Genomic DNA, 19,655 nt, shown 5'->3' on the forward strand with positions numbered 1-19,655 from the left:
AAACTTTTTCGGGGTTTTTCCCTTGGGCTAGTGCTTGTTGCAAAACAAATTTTTCTTTGTCTGATACACTTTGAGCTCTACTGCGAGTTCGTACTCGTGATTTGTCACTTGGTTCACTCATGTAAAATTAATACGAAATGTTTGGCAGTATTTTTAATTATTTCGATTTTTCAAGCTTTAGGACAAAATTTAAACGATTTTCTTAAACAATTTGATTATTTCTAGCAATTTCTTTGCGAATTTGCTTATTCATCAAACTAATAATTTTTTTGACGCTAAAATACACCAGCATTAACACCCCCATGCACAGAAAAATAATAATCAAAATTTCCTTAGCCGACCATGAATTATCTTTTTCTTGAGACGCTTTATTAGAAATACCGCCGCTATTACCCGCTTGAGAAATAATTATTTCTTCTTCTTTTGATGACGTACCCCCCATTTTAAATAGAACGATTCAAATTTAAAAAAAATAAAATTTATGCTTTTTCCACCCTGAAACGTAGGCGCCTCCACCATATGTCACGACTAGCGTGACGTGTTGAATTTAATTCAACTTATTTGCCTGGGATCTCGTTTCAGCGTGAAAATAAAACACAGTTAACTTTACCATCAAGTTCTATTGAATACGTACTTAAACCTAACAACTCCTAACTTACTAACTAGTAAAATAACAGGTTTCCTAACCCAACGAAAACGTTACTAACTCCCAATAAAATCATAATAAACCAGGCGTAAATTAATACACAACATAGAAGTACGATAAACATACTTACATCTCTATAGAAGACAGAATCTTGGAGAGAGGCTTGTCACTTGGAGCGCGGTTCGCGATTAACTTTACTTGAGCGTTACGGACATGTCTAATTGACATTTGCGGTTCGATCACCAACGTGGTGCACAGCAAAACTGGACTGACTGGACAGAACTGGACTGAACTGACTGAACCTTCTTTAGGGTACAACTTCCTTTTTATAGCATTCCAGACACTGGTTCCACCAATCAAAACTCCCAGACCTGGCCTCGTCTAGCCGACAACTCGTGACGACCTTCGACCATCGGTACTTGGAAAACATTCCACATTATTTCGCAAATTCAGCAAATGCATCTTAATTGCAGTTGCACTCCGACCGCATTCCACAATTTTAATGTTTCCGCTCAAGTAATATAAACATTCCACATTTTTAATGTTTCCTTTCAAGTGAAATAACTTTGATTTATTATCCTTCGTGACATTATTTTTTATTGCAGCAGTATGCAATGCGCATGGCGCTAATACATATTCAACATGCAAAATAAATGTGAAATGCCTAATATATTTTAACAAGAAGGGACATAATTTCTTTGATGATGGGGTGATGTTTTTGGCTGACCTCGGTTTCCCTTTGGTAGGAAACATGTTGCCGGTTGTCTCTTTCTTTGAAATGAAAATTGGATGCAATTTTCAGAATCAAATATAATATAAACTAATTTTTTATAATCATTGTTTACTTCTTTTGAGTCAGAGTGTTTTAAGTTCGCCTATTAATCATTGGAAGATATAAGTCCTTATTAACTATTATTAACTTTAAACCGATGTTTCAAGACAAATATTTTATGTGGTCTGAGATACGGCAACGTTTTTCAACAACTTGACTTGAATGACCAACCAATATAACTCCTGATATTCAACGGCCAAGGCCGATATCAGTCGATTGTCAATTTAACTTTGGTAGGAAGAGTCCATCTCTCTCTAATTCGCTTTCTCTTTTCAACTGTCTGTTCTTGTTAAATAGCTATTCTTTGATATTAGCTACTAAATAGTATTCAAACAATATTGTCTAAAAGTTTTATAGCAATCCATTCAAGAATGGTATACTTTTACTACTATACTTTTATTTTACTGGCTCTTAACCTAGTACATAATTACTGTCAAAATAAATGAACGTAAAAAAGTAAAAAATTACTTCTGTCCATTTGACAATTTTTACATTTTTGGCTGACATTTTAGTACAACAAAATACTGAAATTTTTCACAACACTAAGACTTTAAAATAGTAAAACCTAATTAGTTAGATATGTTTAAGTTGGTTATCCTTCTAAGTTACTTTTCAAAAACTGCACTCCTACTAGTCAATTCTCCTAATGGTGGAAGTGTTCGAATTAAGGTACAACACCATAAAATGTAATATTAAAATAGACATTACGCTTGCAAGTTTGTGAATTAAATTTTAACCTTTTACTATTAGAGATCTAAACAGAAGACATCTTTCAAAAATACACCGTAATTTAGAAATTTCGAAACATCGGTAGCAATTTTTAAATTTTAAAAATCTCCAAACGTGTGTTTTGAGATACCATTCAGACCTATTATTGTATATGACACAACTAAAGTTCAAAAATGTTCCCAGCTATTAATTAATCTAGGTTGTATAAGACGTTAATAAAAACGTTAATAAAAACGTCTAGTACAATTTTTCGTATCCTGTATTCTGTAATTAATGAAGGAATTACTTTTATTTTCAACCAGGTATTTAATAACGTTATTTCTTATGTGTAAACCAGGTGGAAATATGAAAATTACCTGCTCTTACTTTCCACCCGGGTAAATGTCACTTTCCACCCGGGTGGATAAGATCAGTATGCGTTTTGTCATATCTGAGCTTACTTTTTATAGTTAAGAGACTGTGCCGCCACCTCTGCAACAGCTCGCAGCTCAGGTGATGATGAGTAACATCTGCGTCTTCAGAAATCTCCATGTTAAAAGCACTTTAAGAGACGTTTCAGCTCCAAATATGAAAGACAGAATAGCACAATAATGGCGTTGTCAAGATAGTAAACAAATCACCAGTCGTTTATTATGGTTGGTCATAACTACTCGTACCTATACTACCTTATTGTTAGAGACTATTAGCAATCAATATTTCAACTGAATGTTTTATTAAAAGTTTGATGAGATTTTGATAAATGGTTGAAAATAAAATAGTATACAAACCACGGTAGAAAGTTTAATTTCTGTCTCTTGATAATGTTCACAAAATAACCAGAAATTTTGCTGTTTCAAAAGAAGGTCGACAATATTTAAATTTTTGGTTCCTTTCCAAGTTAGCGCAATACTATCAAAGTCGAAAACTTATAATAGACAGAATTAAAAAAATGATGTCAACCAGTTGGTCCCTACTTCCGACATGAATAAAAGTGCTTCTCTCTAGAAAATATTCTAAATGAGTATGCCAAGTCAGCTTTAGTTTGATACATAACTTTTTAAAAGATCACACATTCAATTAATGAAGCCGATATTGGTGCGACACTCTGTATAAGACAGCAAACTAGTTAGGACGCCCAGTATATATTAATATAAGTTGAGTGGCCTTCAAATTCGTTATGTACTCTCGATGATTTGGCCTCCAACCCCCTCACTCTTATATGCAACTACGAAATTTGGTATATGCTCTCGATCAACTGGCCTCCAGTGAGTTATGCCGCGGTGTTGCCGCTTTTTTGAGTCGGATTAGCGGTATTTTATGCGGAGTTGATGCCGCACAGGCCATGTGTCGTTTGTATAAACGTATGAGATCGCTCCGCCACGTGGTGGAATTTTCGTGAACTACATTGTATAACTGTATATGTGTATTGCTAAAATGGCCTCCGACATAAATTTTGCGTACGGCCTCCAGGAGGCCAGAGAGACATCCTGAGAAATTATTAAGGTCGATTCGTATTGGCCTCCGATTTTTCGAATTCGCCTCCGTTTTGGAGGCGTGTGCGAATGTTAAACTATGCGAGTCGGAGGTGTATATGTCGAAATGCATATATATTTTTGTATGTATATATATTTTATATCGGCAATATTTTTGGAAGGGCAAGCACAGGACATCCTACCATTAGTTTCATTGTAGAGATCGCTTCTATACCACGTTTTTTCGTGGATAATTAGTAGTGGATTGTGAATTTACTTAAAATGGCTAAAATGAGTGATTACTATTTTAAAATACGTGTCCAAAACCCCGAAGTAGCGGTTAGGTACGAACAGAAAATAAAAGTTATTGGTGTTGACCCCTTTGAACTTAAAGATAACCAGTTTAGCACATCGGCTGCAGATTTTCCTCCTGTAAGTAACATGGATATAATTAGCTACTTAGTTCTTTCTACTAGCTACTATACTGCCCAGCAAATGAAAGCATTTAAAAGTTTGAATGCATTCAAATACTTTGATGCTGGCTTTGTAAGCAACTGTGGAGCTCATAAAATTAGTGACTATATTGTGTTGATAGGAAAGGTATTTTACTTTTCAGTCAGTTCTCTGAACACAATCTATATTTTTATTTTTTATTTAGGTCAAACATTCTCAAAGAATGAATGAACATCCCCTGAAGGTTTGGATTATTTGTAAACAAGATGGAAGTGTAAATAGTGCTCATTGCACCTGTATGGCTGGTTTAAGTGAAGTTTGTAGCCATGTAAGAGCTTTGTTGTACGCAGCTGAGTACATAAACACAATGAAAGCAAGCACTTCTTCAACTGATGTACGAGCCTTGTGAAAAGTTCCAACAGTACGAAAAATTGAATACAAACCTGTCAGTGAAATGAATTTTGGAACTACCTTTCACTACACAGACAATCAAAGTATTGTCACGTTTAAATTGTGAAGCCCTTTTGGCTCAACAAGTTAAACGAGACGTGCGTTTATTACTTTAATAAACGCCTTTACCGAGATCTTGTTTCAGAGGTAGAATCAAACCACTTGGTAGAAAAATATAATTTAATAACTAAATAACAGTTAAAACTAATTGACAAAATGGTTGGTTTATCAACTTAGTGAATCGGAATAAACCCTTCAACAATACCTTTTACATGCACAAAATATTACAATAATAAATCTATACTTACATTTGTTAAGCAATTTTGAGGGCAGCTTCCTGAAGGGTTTGGCACTCGCGATTTATTATAGTTTAAGGGATGGTTTACTATTTAATTAATTTATGAACCCCCGGTGCGGGTTGCAGAATTCAGGACGACTACATTCTGTGGCGTGAGCGGAGTCTTCTGGCTAGGTACTGCCTTCTCCGACGTGGTGCACAGCAAAACTGGACTGACTGGAATGAACCCCTCTCTATGGTATAACTTCCTTCTAATAGCATTCCAGACACTGGTTCCACCAATCAAAACTCTCAGACCTGGTCTCCTCTAGCCGACAACTCGTGACGACCTTTCGTCCCTCGGTACTTGGAAATATTGCAGTTGCACTTTGACCGCATTCCACAATTTTAATGTTTCCGCTCAAGTAATATAAATTCCACATTTTTTAATGTTTCCGTTCGAGTGAAATAAATTTGATTTATTTCCTTCGTGACAGTATTCCCCCATATCAAACCGGGAAGTAAGTCATTTGATGTGCAAAATAGATGAAATAGGCAGCACTTGTCCACTGATGCGGATTATTGAGCCATTTGCAAGTCACATAGCAAGCCAAGTTCCATTAGAAAATAGTATTGACAACCCATATGCCAGCCTTAAGGTTAGCATAATGAGGTAGCATAACGAATATAAAAGATGCACCGTAGCTCGACTAAATCACCGAACTCTGGGGTCTTCCCCAGAGGGAGGTCACTGACTGATCTCTGGGTTAGTCTGGGTACGCCTATTGTGCAACGCAACGTGGAGCAGTAGGTGACCAAGTGCCACACCCGAGTATCAGCCCTAGCAAAGGAAATAGTGTGGGCGTGCAGCAAGAGTTGTCGCACCTACTTACCTCCCTTTGCTAGAACCATAATGTCTTTACCGGCCCGGTGAATGCCCTCGGACACAAGTCTAGGGTTAATTCATCCCCGATAAAGCGTTTGCCCTCCGTGAACCTCCCATCATCCCACATCTGGGGGTAAGATTATTGTACCCATTGTTTTAACTACTCAAATAAAGTGGGTTACTTGTGGAAACCTGAGTTTTTCTTCCTCTGGGCTACCCCTTAACGTGACATGGTGGAGGCGCCTCGTTGGAACCCCATCTGCTAATCCTCACATTGGCAGACACACCCTCGCTAAATAAGGGCACAGAGAAAAAGGGTACAGAAGCTCAAGTGTAGAAGATACGCTATGACAAGGGCCAAAAAGGTACCAGGAGTACGTCGAAAGATACCTCAAAAGGAAAAAGTGATAACACAAAAAGAGGAGAGACAAGCGACATGAAAAAACAATAGAGTTTTGAAGGGCTAACGTGCAGGTCTACAGTTGCTTGAACTAAGTAGGGCAATGTCAAGAGGGGCCTGTAGGACGCCCAAAGATCGTACCATGTAATAACATTAGTATTCGATAATGTAAAAATAATCATGGGTAACTAGGTTTTTGTAAAGCCAGTATCGCGGTCCATGACCTAGGTGTAGATATGTGATGACCTAGCAAATTCGTGCAATTATGAAGTTTTAGGTTACAACAACAAAGTGTACCGGTATACATAATGGTTTTATTTATGTTTTAAGAGGTAAAAAAAGTAATAATTGGAATCTTATTTTATTTTTTTAGGGTCAACCTGGCAATCTTGTTGCGTCTATCAACTGCTACAGCCTTGTTGAAAAGCGAACTAGCCTTATGTCTTGGAGAAGCTGACATCTTCAGATGGATCCCGCCACGACGGTTTTACTTACACCCGGAGTCTTTAATAAGTCGGTCAAAATCTGGTAATCAGTATGTTCTGGTAGTGGTGGATTGGTTCACTAAGTATGTGTTGGTACACCCTATGGGAAAAGCCACTTCAAAAGCAATTGTCAAATTTATTGAGAACCAAGTTTTCCTTGTTTTTGGAGTTTGTCAAATTTTTGCTTGCGATAATGGCAGTCAGTTTGCCAGTAAAGACTTTAAAGAGCTAATGAAGAAATATAATGTTCAGAAAATTTGGTACAATGCAAAATATCATGCTCAAGTCAATCATACAGAAAGGGTGAACAGAACCATTATTACCGCTATCAGATCATACATACATGAAAATCATAGAACTTGGGATCAATCTATTCATCAAGTTGCTCAGGCCATTCGACTGGCAAAACATGAGGTTACTGGGTTTACGCCTGTTTTTTTAAACTTTGGTCGGAATGTACCGGTAGATGGCTCTTTTTATTGATTGATCTCAGCAAACTCAGATAACCAGGTACAGATTTCAGATTTGGTACACAACCCAGGTACTGTTCAGGAAATGCCTGATATTTATGTTAGGAAAAAGTTGTATGATTCTTATTGTCAGAGTAAACAACGTTATGACTTGCGAAGAAGGGCTGTCAAATAATATGTGGGTGATTATGTGTGGAAAAAGAATTACGTTCTGTCAAAGGCCATTGATGGATTTGCCTCCAAATTGGCACCCAAGTTTATTCCTTGTGTCGTAACCAAGGTTATTTCAGATTTAGTGTATCAGCTAAGGGACCGAGACGGTGATGATTTGGGTAACTGGCATGTGGCTGATATCAAGCCCGATGTTACTGTCAGTGATACGGAATCGGAAGGCTCACTGGACGCCTCTCAGTCCGATTGATTCAGTCCAAAACTCTGTAATTGGGAGGTGCCGATAATTTACAGCCCTATAATTTTTTTTTGTAAATGTCGGTATCATGGGATAGCGGCGGGTAACACTTAATTTTAATGATTCTGTCGAGAAACTGTACTCCAGAATCCTCGGTGACGAACAACGGTTCACCTAATGTCAGAATCGGGTTGTTTTTACTATTTTTAGAAGTTTGGTCGATTTTAGTCAAGTCAGAGTCAGTAGTCAATTTATTTTTGTAATTAGTACAAGTAGTTGTGTCAACTAACTTTATATTTTGATTGGTCAAACTTTTAGCTTTTTGATGTTGGCAAAATTTTGTTTAGGGTTTTTTTATTTTGTCATTCAAGTGTGGTTTTTTTGTCAGGTTAATATAATACCGTTGAGGTGTTGAGGAAAAGATTTTGACAGTGTTTTTAATGTAAAATAATGGTGGACTGAATCATTCGGATTTATGAGCGTCGGGCGACGTTTGATTTATTATTGTGTTTTGGTCTCGAAGCTGATACATTGAAGTTTGGGTTGTCCATGATGGATTTATTTTTAATGTGAGCTTTGACTTAAGACAAAGGATTCCAGTGTCACCATAATTACCATACTTGATTTTCTTAGTAGCTTGAGGATGGCCAAATGTATTTTAATTAGGTTGTTACTATATTGCTAGCAAAGGTTTGCTTTTCTGGATTTTGCTTACGTACCTGACTTTTTATGACCGATCAACACTTTATTGTAACTCTTGCTTTACGAGTTTAGGACGAGTACTCTACCCGATTATGACTTTTCTGTTTTGTAGTGTTGTTTAACATTGAGACATTGAGTAGACTGCGGGTTTGTTTTGTTTGATTGTGATTTTCAGATCATTGTTTGACTTGTATGATATCTGGATTAGGCTTTGGAGTGCACCGCTGGTGACCTAATTAGATATAACTAATTTTAAACGTTTGTAAGTTTAGCTTACTCCTTTACAGTCTACTGAATGTCGCTGTAGATGTTGTTTTTTTGTTTGACCTTCATGTCAGAGTTGACAGGAAATGTTTTTCTTTTGAGGGATTAGAGACCCAATTAGTCCATTTGAGTTTTGAATTTAGTTTCTCACGTAATGTCCGGTATTGGGCTTTCGATGAGCACTCTTTGAGTGACCTAGCAAGGATGAGTCACTAGTAATGTTCATTCTTCATTAAGGTTGTATACCACCTTTACTTAAGGTATGCTGGCGTCCAACATTTTGTTTTTTTGGTTTCTTCACGTTTTGGACTGGTTGTGTCTCTATTTTGTTTTTTTGGTCACTACCTTGGTGTAAATTCCTGTAATGGAATTCAGGAAGAATGCTCAGGATACTTGGTAGTTTATAGTAGTTTAGGTTGGAAGGTTGAGTAAGAACCGCTGTTGGATTAATACTGATTTTTATTTAACAGTTAACAACTATTTATACACATTTACAAACGTTATAAACAAATGAAAATAATAAGTGCTGACCAATATTGTTCTGTGCTCCACATTCGAAGGTTTGGTGATTTTCCTGCTGACGCTGCGTTTGGTACCTGGTTGCCCGGTGACCTGCTGGCGGTGCATTAGCCGCAATAACCTAGTTAATTACCTTTGTGTTGTTTATGAAATATATAAACTGATAAAATTTTTATGACTAAATGTGAATTTAGACATTCTGGGCAGTCTATTGCCATGCCATCAATGTTCAGCGCCGTCATGGGGAAATACTGGTTCGAGGACAATCGCTTCTGTGGGTGGCTGGGCAGCTCTGATTGTATTTAATAGAATGTCTGCTGCATCTCTGTCTCTTCTCGTATTGGAGCTGTTACTTTGCCGTCGTTTGTAGAACCCGAATAGTACCATAAGTGTGATAACAACAAGTATAGTTATCACTGTACCACTAAGGCTTGTGATTAGAAAGTGCTTTTTGACTGTCTCCCAATGCGTGGTTTCAAGTTGTCGTTTGATACTCATTTCTTCACTCCTGACTTCATTAAGCTTGTTGGATGCGTCAATTACAGGTTCGTCAATTAGCGTGGTTTCTCTTCCGTGCATAACTGGGAATAATGATATATTTTGTAGTATAGGTTTGGAGAATGCCTCTAAGACAGTGACACTGTCTGACCTCTTAGGCGTTAGGATGTTCTTCTTCGTTTGAATGAGGCAAGTTGGAGTTGTTTCTATAATAGCAGTCTGATTTAGAGACACATCGTTTCGGATTCCATCGCAAATAATGGCAATTTTAGTTTTTTCAGGCGTAATTGCTAACCATGAGTTTGGAGTGTGTAACTGTTTCCATATTATTTATGATATGGAATGCTGTGTGATTTTGCATAAGGTATTTTCTTCTCGCTGGTATACTTGGTCTATTACGCAATTTGGACTAGTCTCTATGCCTCTTGTTGTAGTGGGTGAACATACGAAGACATTTTCCGCAATGTTCAGACTATTGTTCAACTCATATTCAGAAATTTGGAAGTACAACTGTGAATCATAGTCGATTGCTAGTAATTCGTTTGGAATATCCAGGATCCAATAGGACTTATTTTCTGTCTTCAGTGGAATTGGAGTCGATCTGATTAGCATAAATTCGTTGTGGTTTATCATCACAAAATATCCATAGACGTGGATAAATTCTTCACTGTGTTCCACTCTGGTCTGGAGCACAGGATATGATATTATTTCGATGTTGGAAGGAATCTTTCTGGACGCAGCTGCTATAATCTCTTCAATGTGGGTCGGAGATATTAAGTCATATATGTGATCTTTGTGGTAGTGAACATCTAACAATCGTTTATAATAGTCCAAAAGTTCATCTATGTAATTGGAGACCACTTGATATGAACTAAGAATGTGAATTGTCAGTTTATTTGTATCCACCATTCGATACCATTCTTCCATTTCATTTATTGAAGCAATGCCTTCATTGATTTTCTCCCGGAATCTTTCGAGTTGATTGTTGATTCTGGATTCGGTGTCATTAAAAGTAGATAGAGCATGTAGCATGAATTTGGTTTGGTGGTTGGATGCCTTGATTAGCTCCTTTTGGTTTTTATCTAATTCGTCAATATTTGTGTAGATCTCATCGTTTACTCCGAATACAGCGGTAAGTAGTTTTCCCAACGCTCCTCTCTTTTCACGCTTGGATACCACAGTTTGTAATCCGTTTTGTGTCCATTGAAATTGTTTTTCCTTCTCTTTTAAATGATGTATCAGTGATATGAATTGTGTGTCCCCTGCTATTGATTTTGCTCGTTGACAGAGGTTGTCTATCTGATTAATTGCATCTTGAACGTTTATTGAGTCGTTCACCATTCTACTTTTCTCGTACTTAAGGACAATTCTGAAGGTGCCCCTGTCTATTCGTGCATGTCCCATGTGCTCAATGTATAGTCCTGGTGGAGGATAATGGATCGAATATTGAGTTGCCTTGGACGCTTGGATCATCACAACAAAAAGAACAGCGATCAATACCTTTTTCCAGTGTTGTCTTGGGCTTTGTTGGTTTTTGTTGTGGAATAGTGGTTTTTCATTCTCGGTGTTTGATATTATTGGATTATAATATAAGGCTTCTTGTTGTGCGAGTGGTTTGGCTGCCTGAAGAAACTTTTGTTTGGAATCGGAAATATGTTGTAATTGTGGTAATTTCTTGGAGTAGCTCTTGTAGTTGACAAAAACAGCCATTTGAAAACCCTGTACAATACAGTAAAAGAGTGTTTGGAAGCGTTAAAAATGCAAAAAATTGACATAGCATCATGGGATCCTATTATAGTATGCATCGTCAGCAATAAATGGGATGCCAGAACCAACGACTTGTTTGAGTGGACGGTTGACAACATCTTCGAAGTGCAATCATTGGAGAGTGTTCTGAAATTTATACTGAAGCGATTTCAAACCATGGAGGCGTCAGAGACGAAATCAAGTGAGAAAAGAGGCGCACCCTCAGGCTACAGGGGCTTTGAGGAAAGAGGCGCACACTCAGGCTACAGAGGCTTTGAGGAGAGAGGAGGCTACAAGGGCACTTACGAACGAGGGCTCCAGGCAAACTCCAGAGATGTCGAGGACAAGAGAATAGCAGTAACTAATTGTAAGTATTGTAATCGATCGCACTCTATTTATTCATGTGTAGATTTTAAAGGGTTAGACAATGTACAGCGTCATGAATTTATAAAAAAACAAAAATTATGTTTTAACTGTTTAAATCATGATAGTAGTAAAAGATGCCTTTCTCGTTTTCAATGTAGAACTTGTAACAAAACCATCATACGCTGATTCATATAGATAACTACAGAAATTCAAAAAATAGCCACAATTATAATTCAGACAAGGCAAAGGGCCAAGAAAGAGTTGCACGGGTTGCAAACCACATGACTGTGCAAGGCGAAACGGTCTTATTAGCAACAGCTTAAATTAAAGTTAAAAACGTGAACAATACATGGGAATATTTTAGAGCGTTAATTGATCCTGGATCTCAGGCGGCATTTGTTACCGAAGAGGCAGCAGTACTGTTAGGTTTGCCACGCGAAAAAGTTCGAGCAGAAATTACCGGGTTAGGAGAAGAACAGCCTAAGTACAGCAATAATAAAATAAGAGTAGAATGTAAAGCGGGAGCTTCAAGTGCGTACTCGCTAAGTACAGAATTGTTAGTGTTACCAAAACTAACAAAAAGTTCACCGGAGCGTGAAATTGATTACGACGAGAATTATTGGAAAAACGTAATGTTAGCAGACCCACTATTTTACAAGCCAGGTCCGGTAGACATTCTCTTAGGGGCAAAGGAATATCAGGAAATTTTGTTGAATGGTATAAAGAAAACGGATGTTGGACTAACAGGACAAAATACTGAATTCGGATGGATTTTACTTGGGTGTAGCCCAGGAAAAACTAATGGCACCATAGAAATTGCTAGTATGATGACAAGAACACTGCAAGAAGAAGACATAACGAGATTTTGGGAGCTAGAAGAAGTAACGTCAAAACCAGCTGTAAATAACCAAGAACAAGAATGTGAACGTGACTATAATCAAAATACAATGAGAAACGACGATGGGACTTACACGGTCAGCATTCCATTTAAAAACACAGACCTGACCTTAGGTGAGTCAAGAACTAGGGCAATGGCACGGTTATTGCAACTAGAAAAAAGATTACGTCAACAAATGAACGAAAACATTGCATATAAAGAGTTTATGCAAACTTATATAAAGTTAGGCCACATGAAACTTGTCAGCCAAGCAGACGAAAAGAAAGGAAAATATTACATACCACATCATTATGTAATAAAAGAAGAAAGCACAACAACTAAATTAAGAGTTGTGTTTGATGCATCATGCAAATCGTCAAACGGAAAAAGCTTGAATGAATTAATGCACACTGGACCACGCATCCAAGAAGAGCTTTGCGACATCTTAATTAGGCGGCGGAGTTACAAGATAGCGTTTACAGCTGACATTGAAAAAATGTACAGACAGATAAAGATCAAGGAGTCTGATCAAGAATACCACAGAATTCTTTGGAGGGGTACAGAAGATGAGCCAATTCGTGAATACAAATTAACGACAGTCACATATGGTACTGCGGCAGCACCATATTTAGCAGTAAAGACTATCCAAAGACTAGCTGAAGATGAACAAGATAATTTTCCTAATATGTTAGAGATCGTAAGAAAAAACTGCTACGTAGACGATGTTCTCGCTGGAGCTGACTCTGAGTTAGAAGCAACAAAACTGCAGCAAGATTTAATAAATAAGTTTAAATTAGGAGGATTTAACTTGAGAAAATGGAGTAGTAATAATTTTGCGATACTTACGAATATCTCAGAAGAACTCCGAGAGATAAAACAAATAGATTTGAATGATAATGAACTTCAAAAAACATTAGGCATATGTTGGGCAACTAACAATGACTCAATTAAATTTAAAGTTAATCTAACGGACTTGAACAAATTAACAAAAAGAGGAATAATGTCAAGTGTAGCAAAGCTGTTTGATCCATTAGGACTTTTATCACCTGTTGTAATTACGGCAAAACTCATCATCCAAGAATTGTGGAGAGAACAAAATTCATGGGACAACGTTGTGTCAGAAGTGATTTCAACCAAGTGGAAGGAATTTTACAAAGAACTTAACCAGTTGGAAGAAATACAAATTCCGAGGTGGAGTTACACTTCAAACTCCAGAAGGACAGAAATACATGGATTTTGTGACGCGTCAGAAAAGGCGTTAGGAGCTGCAGTATATGTGAGAACCATGAACGAGTTAGGACAAATACAGATCTCGTTGTTGGTGTCCAGATCAAAGGTTGCACCAATAAGAACTAAACCTACACTACCTAGGTTAGAATTATGTGCAGCGGTGCTACTGAGTAAACTAATAAGGAGAGTCAAGGAAACACTTGGGTCACCAAGTTGGAATATTCACGCGTGGTCGGATTCGATGATCACCTTGTCATGGATTCAGAGCGACGCAAGACATTGGAAGACGTTTGTAGCAAACAGAGTTTCAGAAATTAAACAACTGTCTTCAGAAGTACAATGGCATCATGTTGGGTCTAAAGACAACCCAGCAGACCTAATAACAAGAGGAATTAAACCGTCAAAAATTAAGGACAATCTACTATGGTGGAATGGACCACATTGGCTAAACCAAAGTGAAGACCAATGGCCACAATACAACAAAAATTACAGCACTGAGGTGGAGCGTAAAAAATGCTTACATGTGGGAGTAAGCATAGAAGTCGACAAAATCAATGTTCTAGAGAAATTCTCATCTTTACATCGCGCAACACGTGTGATAGCTGTATGTTTTCGGTTTATTAACAATTACAGTCCCAAAACCGGGAAACTAGTAGGTCCATTCACAGTTCAAGAGCTACAAGATGCGATGAATAGAATTATCAAATTAGATCAACAAGATTCATTTTCAGAGGATATACGCAAACTAAGACTCAAAAATAGAGTATCAAAAAAGAGCAAAATTCTAAATTTACATCCATTCGTAGATTACCATGGAGTACTTAGAGTGGGAGGCAGGCTTCAACACTCATTACTAAGTTACAGTGAAAAACATCCGATCATAATTTCTGCGTCAGATCACTTAGCAGGATTGATTGTAAGGAATGCACATGACCGAACCTTACACGGCGGAAATCAACAAACAATGGCTTTTGTAAGAAGAAAATATTGGATAATAAATGGAAAAAAGGTTACAAAGAAAATAATTAATAAATGTGCAAGGTGTATAAGATTCAAGGCTGAGACAGCTGGTCAATTGATGGGTCAACTACCACCAACAAGAGTTAATCCGGCGTCAGCGTTTTTAAGTGTAGGAATTGACTACGCTGGGCCCATTCAAATAAAAACTACTAAAGGCAGGGGACATAAGTCCTACAAGGGCTACATTGCAATATTTGTATGTATGTGTACAAAGGCCATTCACTTAGAAGTGGTGAGCAACATGACGTCAGAAACCTTTATTGCCGCACTAAAACGATTTATGGCAAGAAGAGGGACGTGCGCAAATATATTCTCCGATAATGGTACGACATTTGTGGGGACAGCTAATGCATTAAATGTTGAGGTAGCAAACACGATAAAAACTTCCAGCATTGTGGACAAATTAGCAAACATTGGAACTCAATGGCATTTTATACCGCCATCAGCACCACATTTTGGAGGGCTCTGGGAGGCAGGTGTGAAATCAACCAAACATCACCTAAAAAGGGTGATTGGAGAGTCAACCCTAACTTATGAAGAATTAACTACATTAACACACCAAATTGAAGCATGTTTGAATTCGAGGCCTTTGTGTAAACTAACAGAAGAAATAAATGACATTTCAGTACTAACGCCAGGGCATTTCTTGATAGGGAGAGAACTATTATCACCAAGTAGTCCAATTATTACCCATAATGATACAGGTTTAGAAGGCAGATGGAAAATAATACAAAAAATGAAAAAAGATTTTTGGAAGGTGTGGACAAATGAATATCTACATGAACTTCAACAACGAAACAAATGGAAACTGGAACAAGAAAATCTAAAGGTGGGAGAATTAGTACTTATAAAGGATGATCGAATGTCACCAAGCAAATGGCCAATGGCAAAGGTGGAAGGAGTTCAAGTAGACGACAAAAATTTAGTGAGAGTCGTCACGTTGAAAAAAGCGGAAGGAGCAGAAATTAAAAGACCAATCCATAAACTAGTACCGCTATCGATAATCCACAATGAAAACAACTCAAAACCACGTAGAAAAACAAGTAACATTTGGAAAATTTGGACATTGGCAATTATTTTTGCACTCCAATTGTACAGCGGGAAAGCACATGCAGCCCACATAAAAACAAGTACAGCACAATATCACGTGGAATATCCAAAACCTGGATTCTACATAGAACATCTTGGAACAGCCAAAATTGATCGAGGTTTTTTAAGAATCGAAGCTAAAATAGGAAAAGAAGATTTAGAGGCACACATAAAGTCTATACAGGATGTAATATCAAAGGTAGACAAGATGTGCAATGAGGTTAAAAAAACCACTATTCACGTGGATTGCCAACCACTGATTGATCATCTTCACGAAGAAGAAAGGCGAATCAAATGGATACATAAAGGTGTGTCAAAAATTGTTTTAAATAGGACAAGACGAGGTTTATGGGGAAACCTACTAACTTCAATTTTTGGCGTGAACGATGAAGTATACAGGGAAATCGATGATCTTGACAAAAATCAAAAAGAGTTGATTCAAGCGTCAAATCACCAAACCAAGTTTATGCTTAAAGCACTATTAAAGTTTAACGACACGGAGGAAAGAATATCTAAGAAGCTCAACCAATTTACAGTAAAAATTAAGAAAGGCATGGAGGTGATAGAACAAATGCAAAATTGGTACTCCGAAGTTGACAATAACAAATTGGAAATTGAATTACTAAATCTGTACGATGTAGCAAAAGGGTACATCGACGAATTGATAGATTACTATCAGAATATATTAAATATACAAACCAGTAAAGAAAACATTTATGAGATAGTATCTCCAGTACATATAGAAGAAATTGTCAACGAAGCATCTATAAAATTACCTCATAACATAGAAATTCAGTCACAGCCTATAATTAAAACAGAATTAACACAAATTGGCAACGACACGTACATTTACGTTTACCTTGCAATGACGGAAGTTACACAGTTTGACCTAATTAAGGCAAATGTACTTCCACTAAAAATGAAAACGAACAACTACTGGATATATGATATAAGCACCGACATTATCGCAATAGACTATGATAATCAGCGATATTTTCAACTAAATGATGCGATGCTAAAAAACAGTGTAAAATTGAATAAGACAGTTTCCATCTGTTCTCCATCTATCATAAGGAATATTGAGAACAACCCGAATTGTTTGATAGACGAATTATACCAGAGAACCGAAAATGTGACGTGTCCAGTGAAAGAAATGAGACTAACGAGTACTATCTGGAAAAAGGTATACACAAGCAATACGTGGATTTTTGTGGCACCTGCAAGGATTAAAGTGGCAATCACGTGCAGTGGGCATAGAGAGGAGGTAATGTTACATCAATGTGGCATTATTACAATATCACAGAATTGTGTGATAGTAACTAGAACAGCGACACTATCACCGGCGAGAATACAGAGCGTTCCAGTCATTGCCGGCTATATTAGGCCGGTGGAGGCAAATTTGACGTTGTCAAAAACACCCACACCTCACAGCAAACCATCTCACTCTACAACGGAGAATGAGCACATTATAGAACCCGACGAAGAAATTAATGATCTCTTTGAGGAACAAGAGAAGATCCAAGAAGAACTTCAACATACAGTTTGGAAAAACTTAAGAAATCACGCATCAATATCAAGTGTGATTACTACACTAGTACTCACGGCAGTAGTAGCTATAGTAGTGTTTGGAGGTTGGCGACTTAGAAAGCATATCATCGCTAAAAAAGGATTAAAACCAAAAACTCCTAGGGCACCAACTGAGGATGAAGAAGAAGAAATCGAACTAGGCCCGTTAAGAACCACAAGGCAACAACTGCCGTCCTAAGATCAAGGTCATAAAATAAATACGCCTAGTCATAGAATGTGGTCAACCATTTTATTAGCATATCATTGGTCCGACTATAAATCTTGACTTATAATGTTGGCTTAATATACGAAAGTTTAGAGTTGCACTATTTAGTTAGATTTGTGCGAAAGGAACAAAATTCCTTTAGTTAGAATTATACTACATTAACCAGGGTAACTTAGGGGATAAGATATCTTTATAATTCAGTTATTAGTAGTCTATTGCACTGAAACGATTAAAACAACATTAAGCTGTATTTAGGATAAGATCCATGTGAGCATCAAACTGCTGCGGTTATAGTGTTACAGAATCAATTTGCCGTCACTACAGTCATCAGGCAAACGACACCCATGATTAACACTGCAGAGCTGACCTAAGGAAAACACCTCGACCACTCACCTCTCAACTTGAGAGTTGCCAGCATGTTTAATCTTCATTTAAACAATAGGTTATTGACATGACATGATTTAAGTGTTTAATTACTTTCAATATGGCTCAATCGAAACCATTAAGAAACAGTAAACATCCGCATAATGTGTTTGTACAAGCTATATTATGTAGGACGATCAGTAGGCAGCATTTGCAACATCAGGTTTACAGCGACCACTAAACTGTTTTGTTTGTGAAACCAGTAAATATATTGTAACTTATGTTTGTACAACAGTTTGAACATCACTGGTAATACTGGTTAGTTTTAAGTGATTGTAGAAGTAGATAGAAGAATAAAGTTAGTATTTGGTTAAAGCACAGTCTTATCATTACTCAACTAAACATATATTCTGCTGGACAAGTGCCTCAATTAATGTTATCATTACATACCTTGGTTGTAAACTATACTTTTCAAAAAAATGTTTGAGGTATGGTGGTTTCAACCAAGGTGTAAGTTCTACTATAGTGCGTTGCAAAAGTAACTAACCTGGTGCTATCTAGACCTGTTGGTAAACGCGAGTTTGGTTGCTAGAAAATTTTGTACTTTTTTGAAGTTGTCAGTTGCTTTTTTGAAGTTGTCATGCTTTCAATTAGATGTCTTTCTTTCAATAAAAAAAGTTAATATTTAATACAGTCAGACTTGCATTCAATCGTCCACGAAACAGAGTGCATTTATCACAATAAAACTGAATCCCAAAAGACTATGAGAAAAATTGTGAATAATACTCATTACACGCGACGCTCGGTGGTAAATCCGGTCTATATGGACATAAATGAATTTTTTTTGGTCTACCGTTAAGTAGTTAAGTAAGTTTTTAAGAAATTGGTGGTGTAAAACTATAAGCATGTTGTAGCGCTTTTCTCGCCGATTTCTTCGGTTACGTTGCCTCGGGCGCCACCTTCGTTATTTATAGTGGCTGAAGGTCCACTTTGCGGTACCTGGGTAGCCTTTAGACAGCTGGAGAAAAGTTCCAAAGGGTTCGGGAAGAAAACAAAAATTAAAACAACTGTTTTCACTAATTGCACTGTATTACGGCTCTCAATACTTACAGTAAATACTCACGGTAACGAATACCCAATGAAACGGAAATTACCTTATACGGTGGTACGGGGAAAGCGTGTAACGATAATGAAAACTACCTACGGACCCTTCACTACTGATTAGCCTGACTACTGTAGATTAAGACTGACTGTGACACGGTGAAAGAACAGCGGTACGGTACGGTTATGTAAAACTGACTACTCGGCGCCGGAATTTATTCCAAAAACCCAAAGAGGCCCAATTACGTGACCAGCGGTGTTCCCGCCACTCGACCTAACCCCTAGGTGCCTCTCCCCGATTCCCCGGGATTCGACAAATTGAGCCTCCGTTGCACACTGTTTCCCCAAGCATGCAACAGAGGTTTGAAGTCTCGTGACGTTGCCAGTCACACAGCCGCTAATCCCTCCAGTATCCCCAAACCCGTTTACTGCTCCGTTTCCCCGGAGCTAAGCAAACGAGTCACAGGTTTCACCGTTCCCGCTTGCTACACCGTTTCCCCGGTGTTCAACAAACAGGAACAGGACCAGAAGGATTACCTAACTGTTTTCACAAAAAAAAGTAACTGAAGCCGGCGCCGGTTCACCAGAAATACCCTCAAA

The 19,655-nt window shown here is 37.6% G+C and overlaps 1 protein-coding gene and 1 long non-coding RNA gene across 2 annotated transcripts in view; one reads left to right on the plus strand and one right to left on the minus strand.

The window, feature by feature from the left end:
• LOC145736595 (uncharacterized) overlaps positions 1 to 19,655 on the plus strand; it is a 259,716-nt gene that overhangs the window by 161,585 nt on the left and 78,476 nt on the right. The window lies entirely within an intron of this gene.
• On the minus strand, positions 9,196 to 10,677 carry LOC145736684 (uncharacterized). Its single transcript, XM_081991107.1, is given in 1 exon segment — positions 9,196 to 10,677. A coding segment is annotated over 1 exon segment (1,308 nt). The 5' UTR covers positions 10,504 to 10,677.

Source organism: Ips typographus, linkage group LG12 (assembly GCF_016097725.1).
Source record: "Ips typographus isolate SLU linkage group LG12, UJ_Ityp_2.0, whole genome shotgun sequence".
Taxonomy (NCBI): domain Eukaryota; kingdom Metazoa; phylum Arthropoda; class Insecta; order Coleoptera; family Curculionidae; genus Ips; species Ips typographus.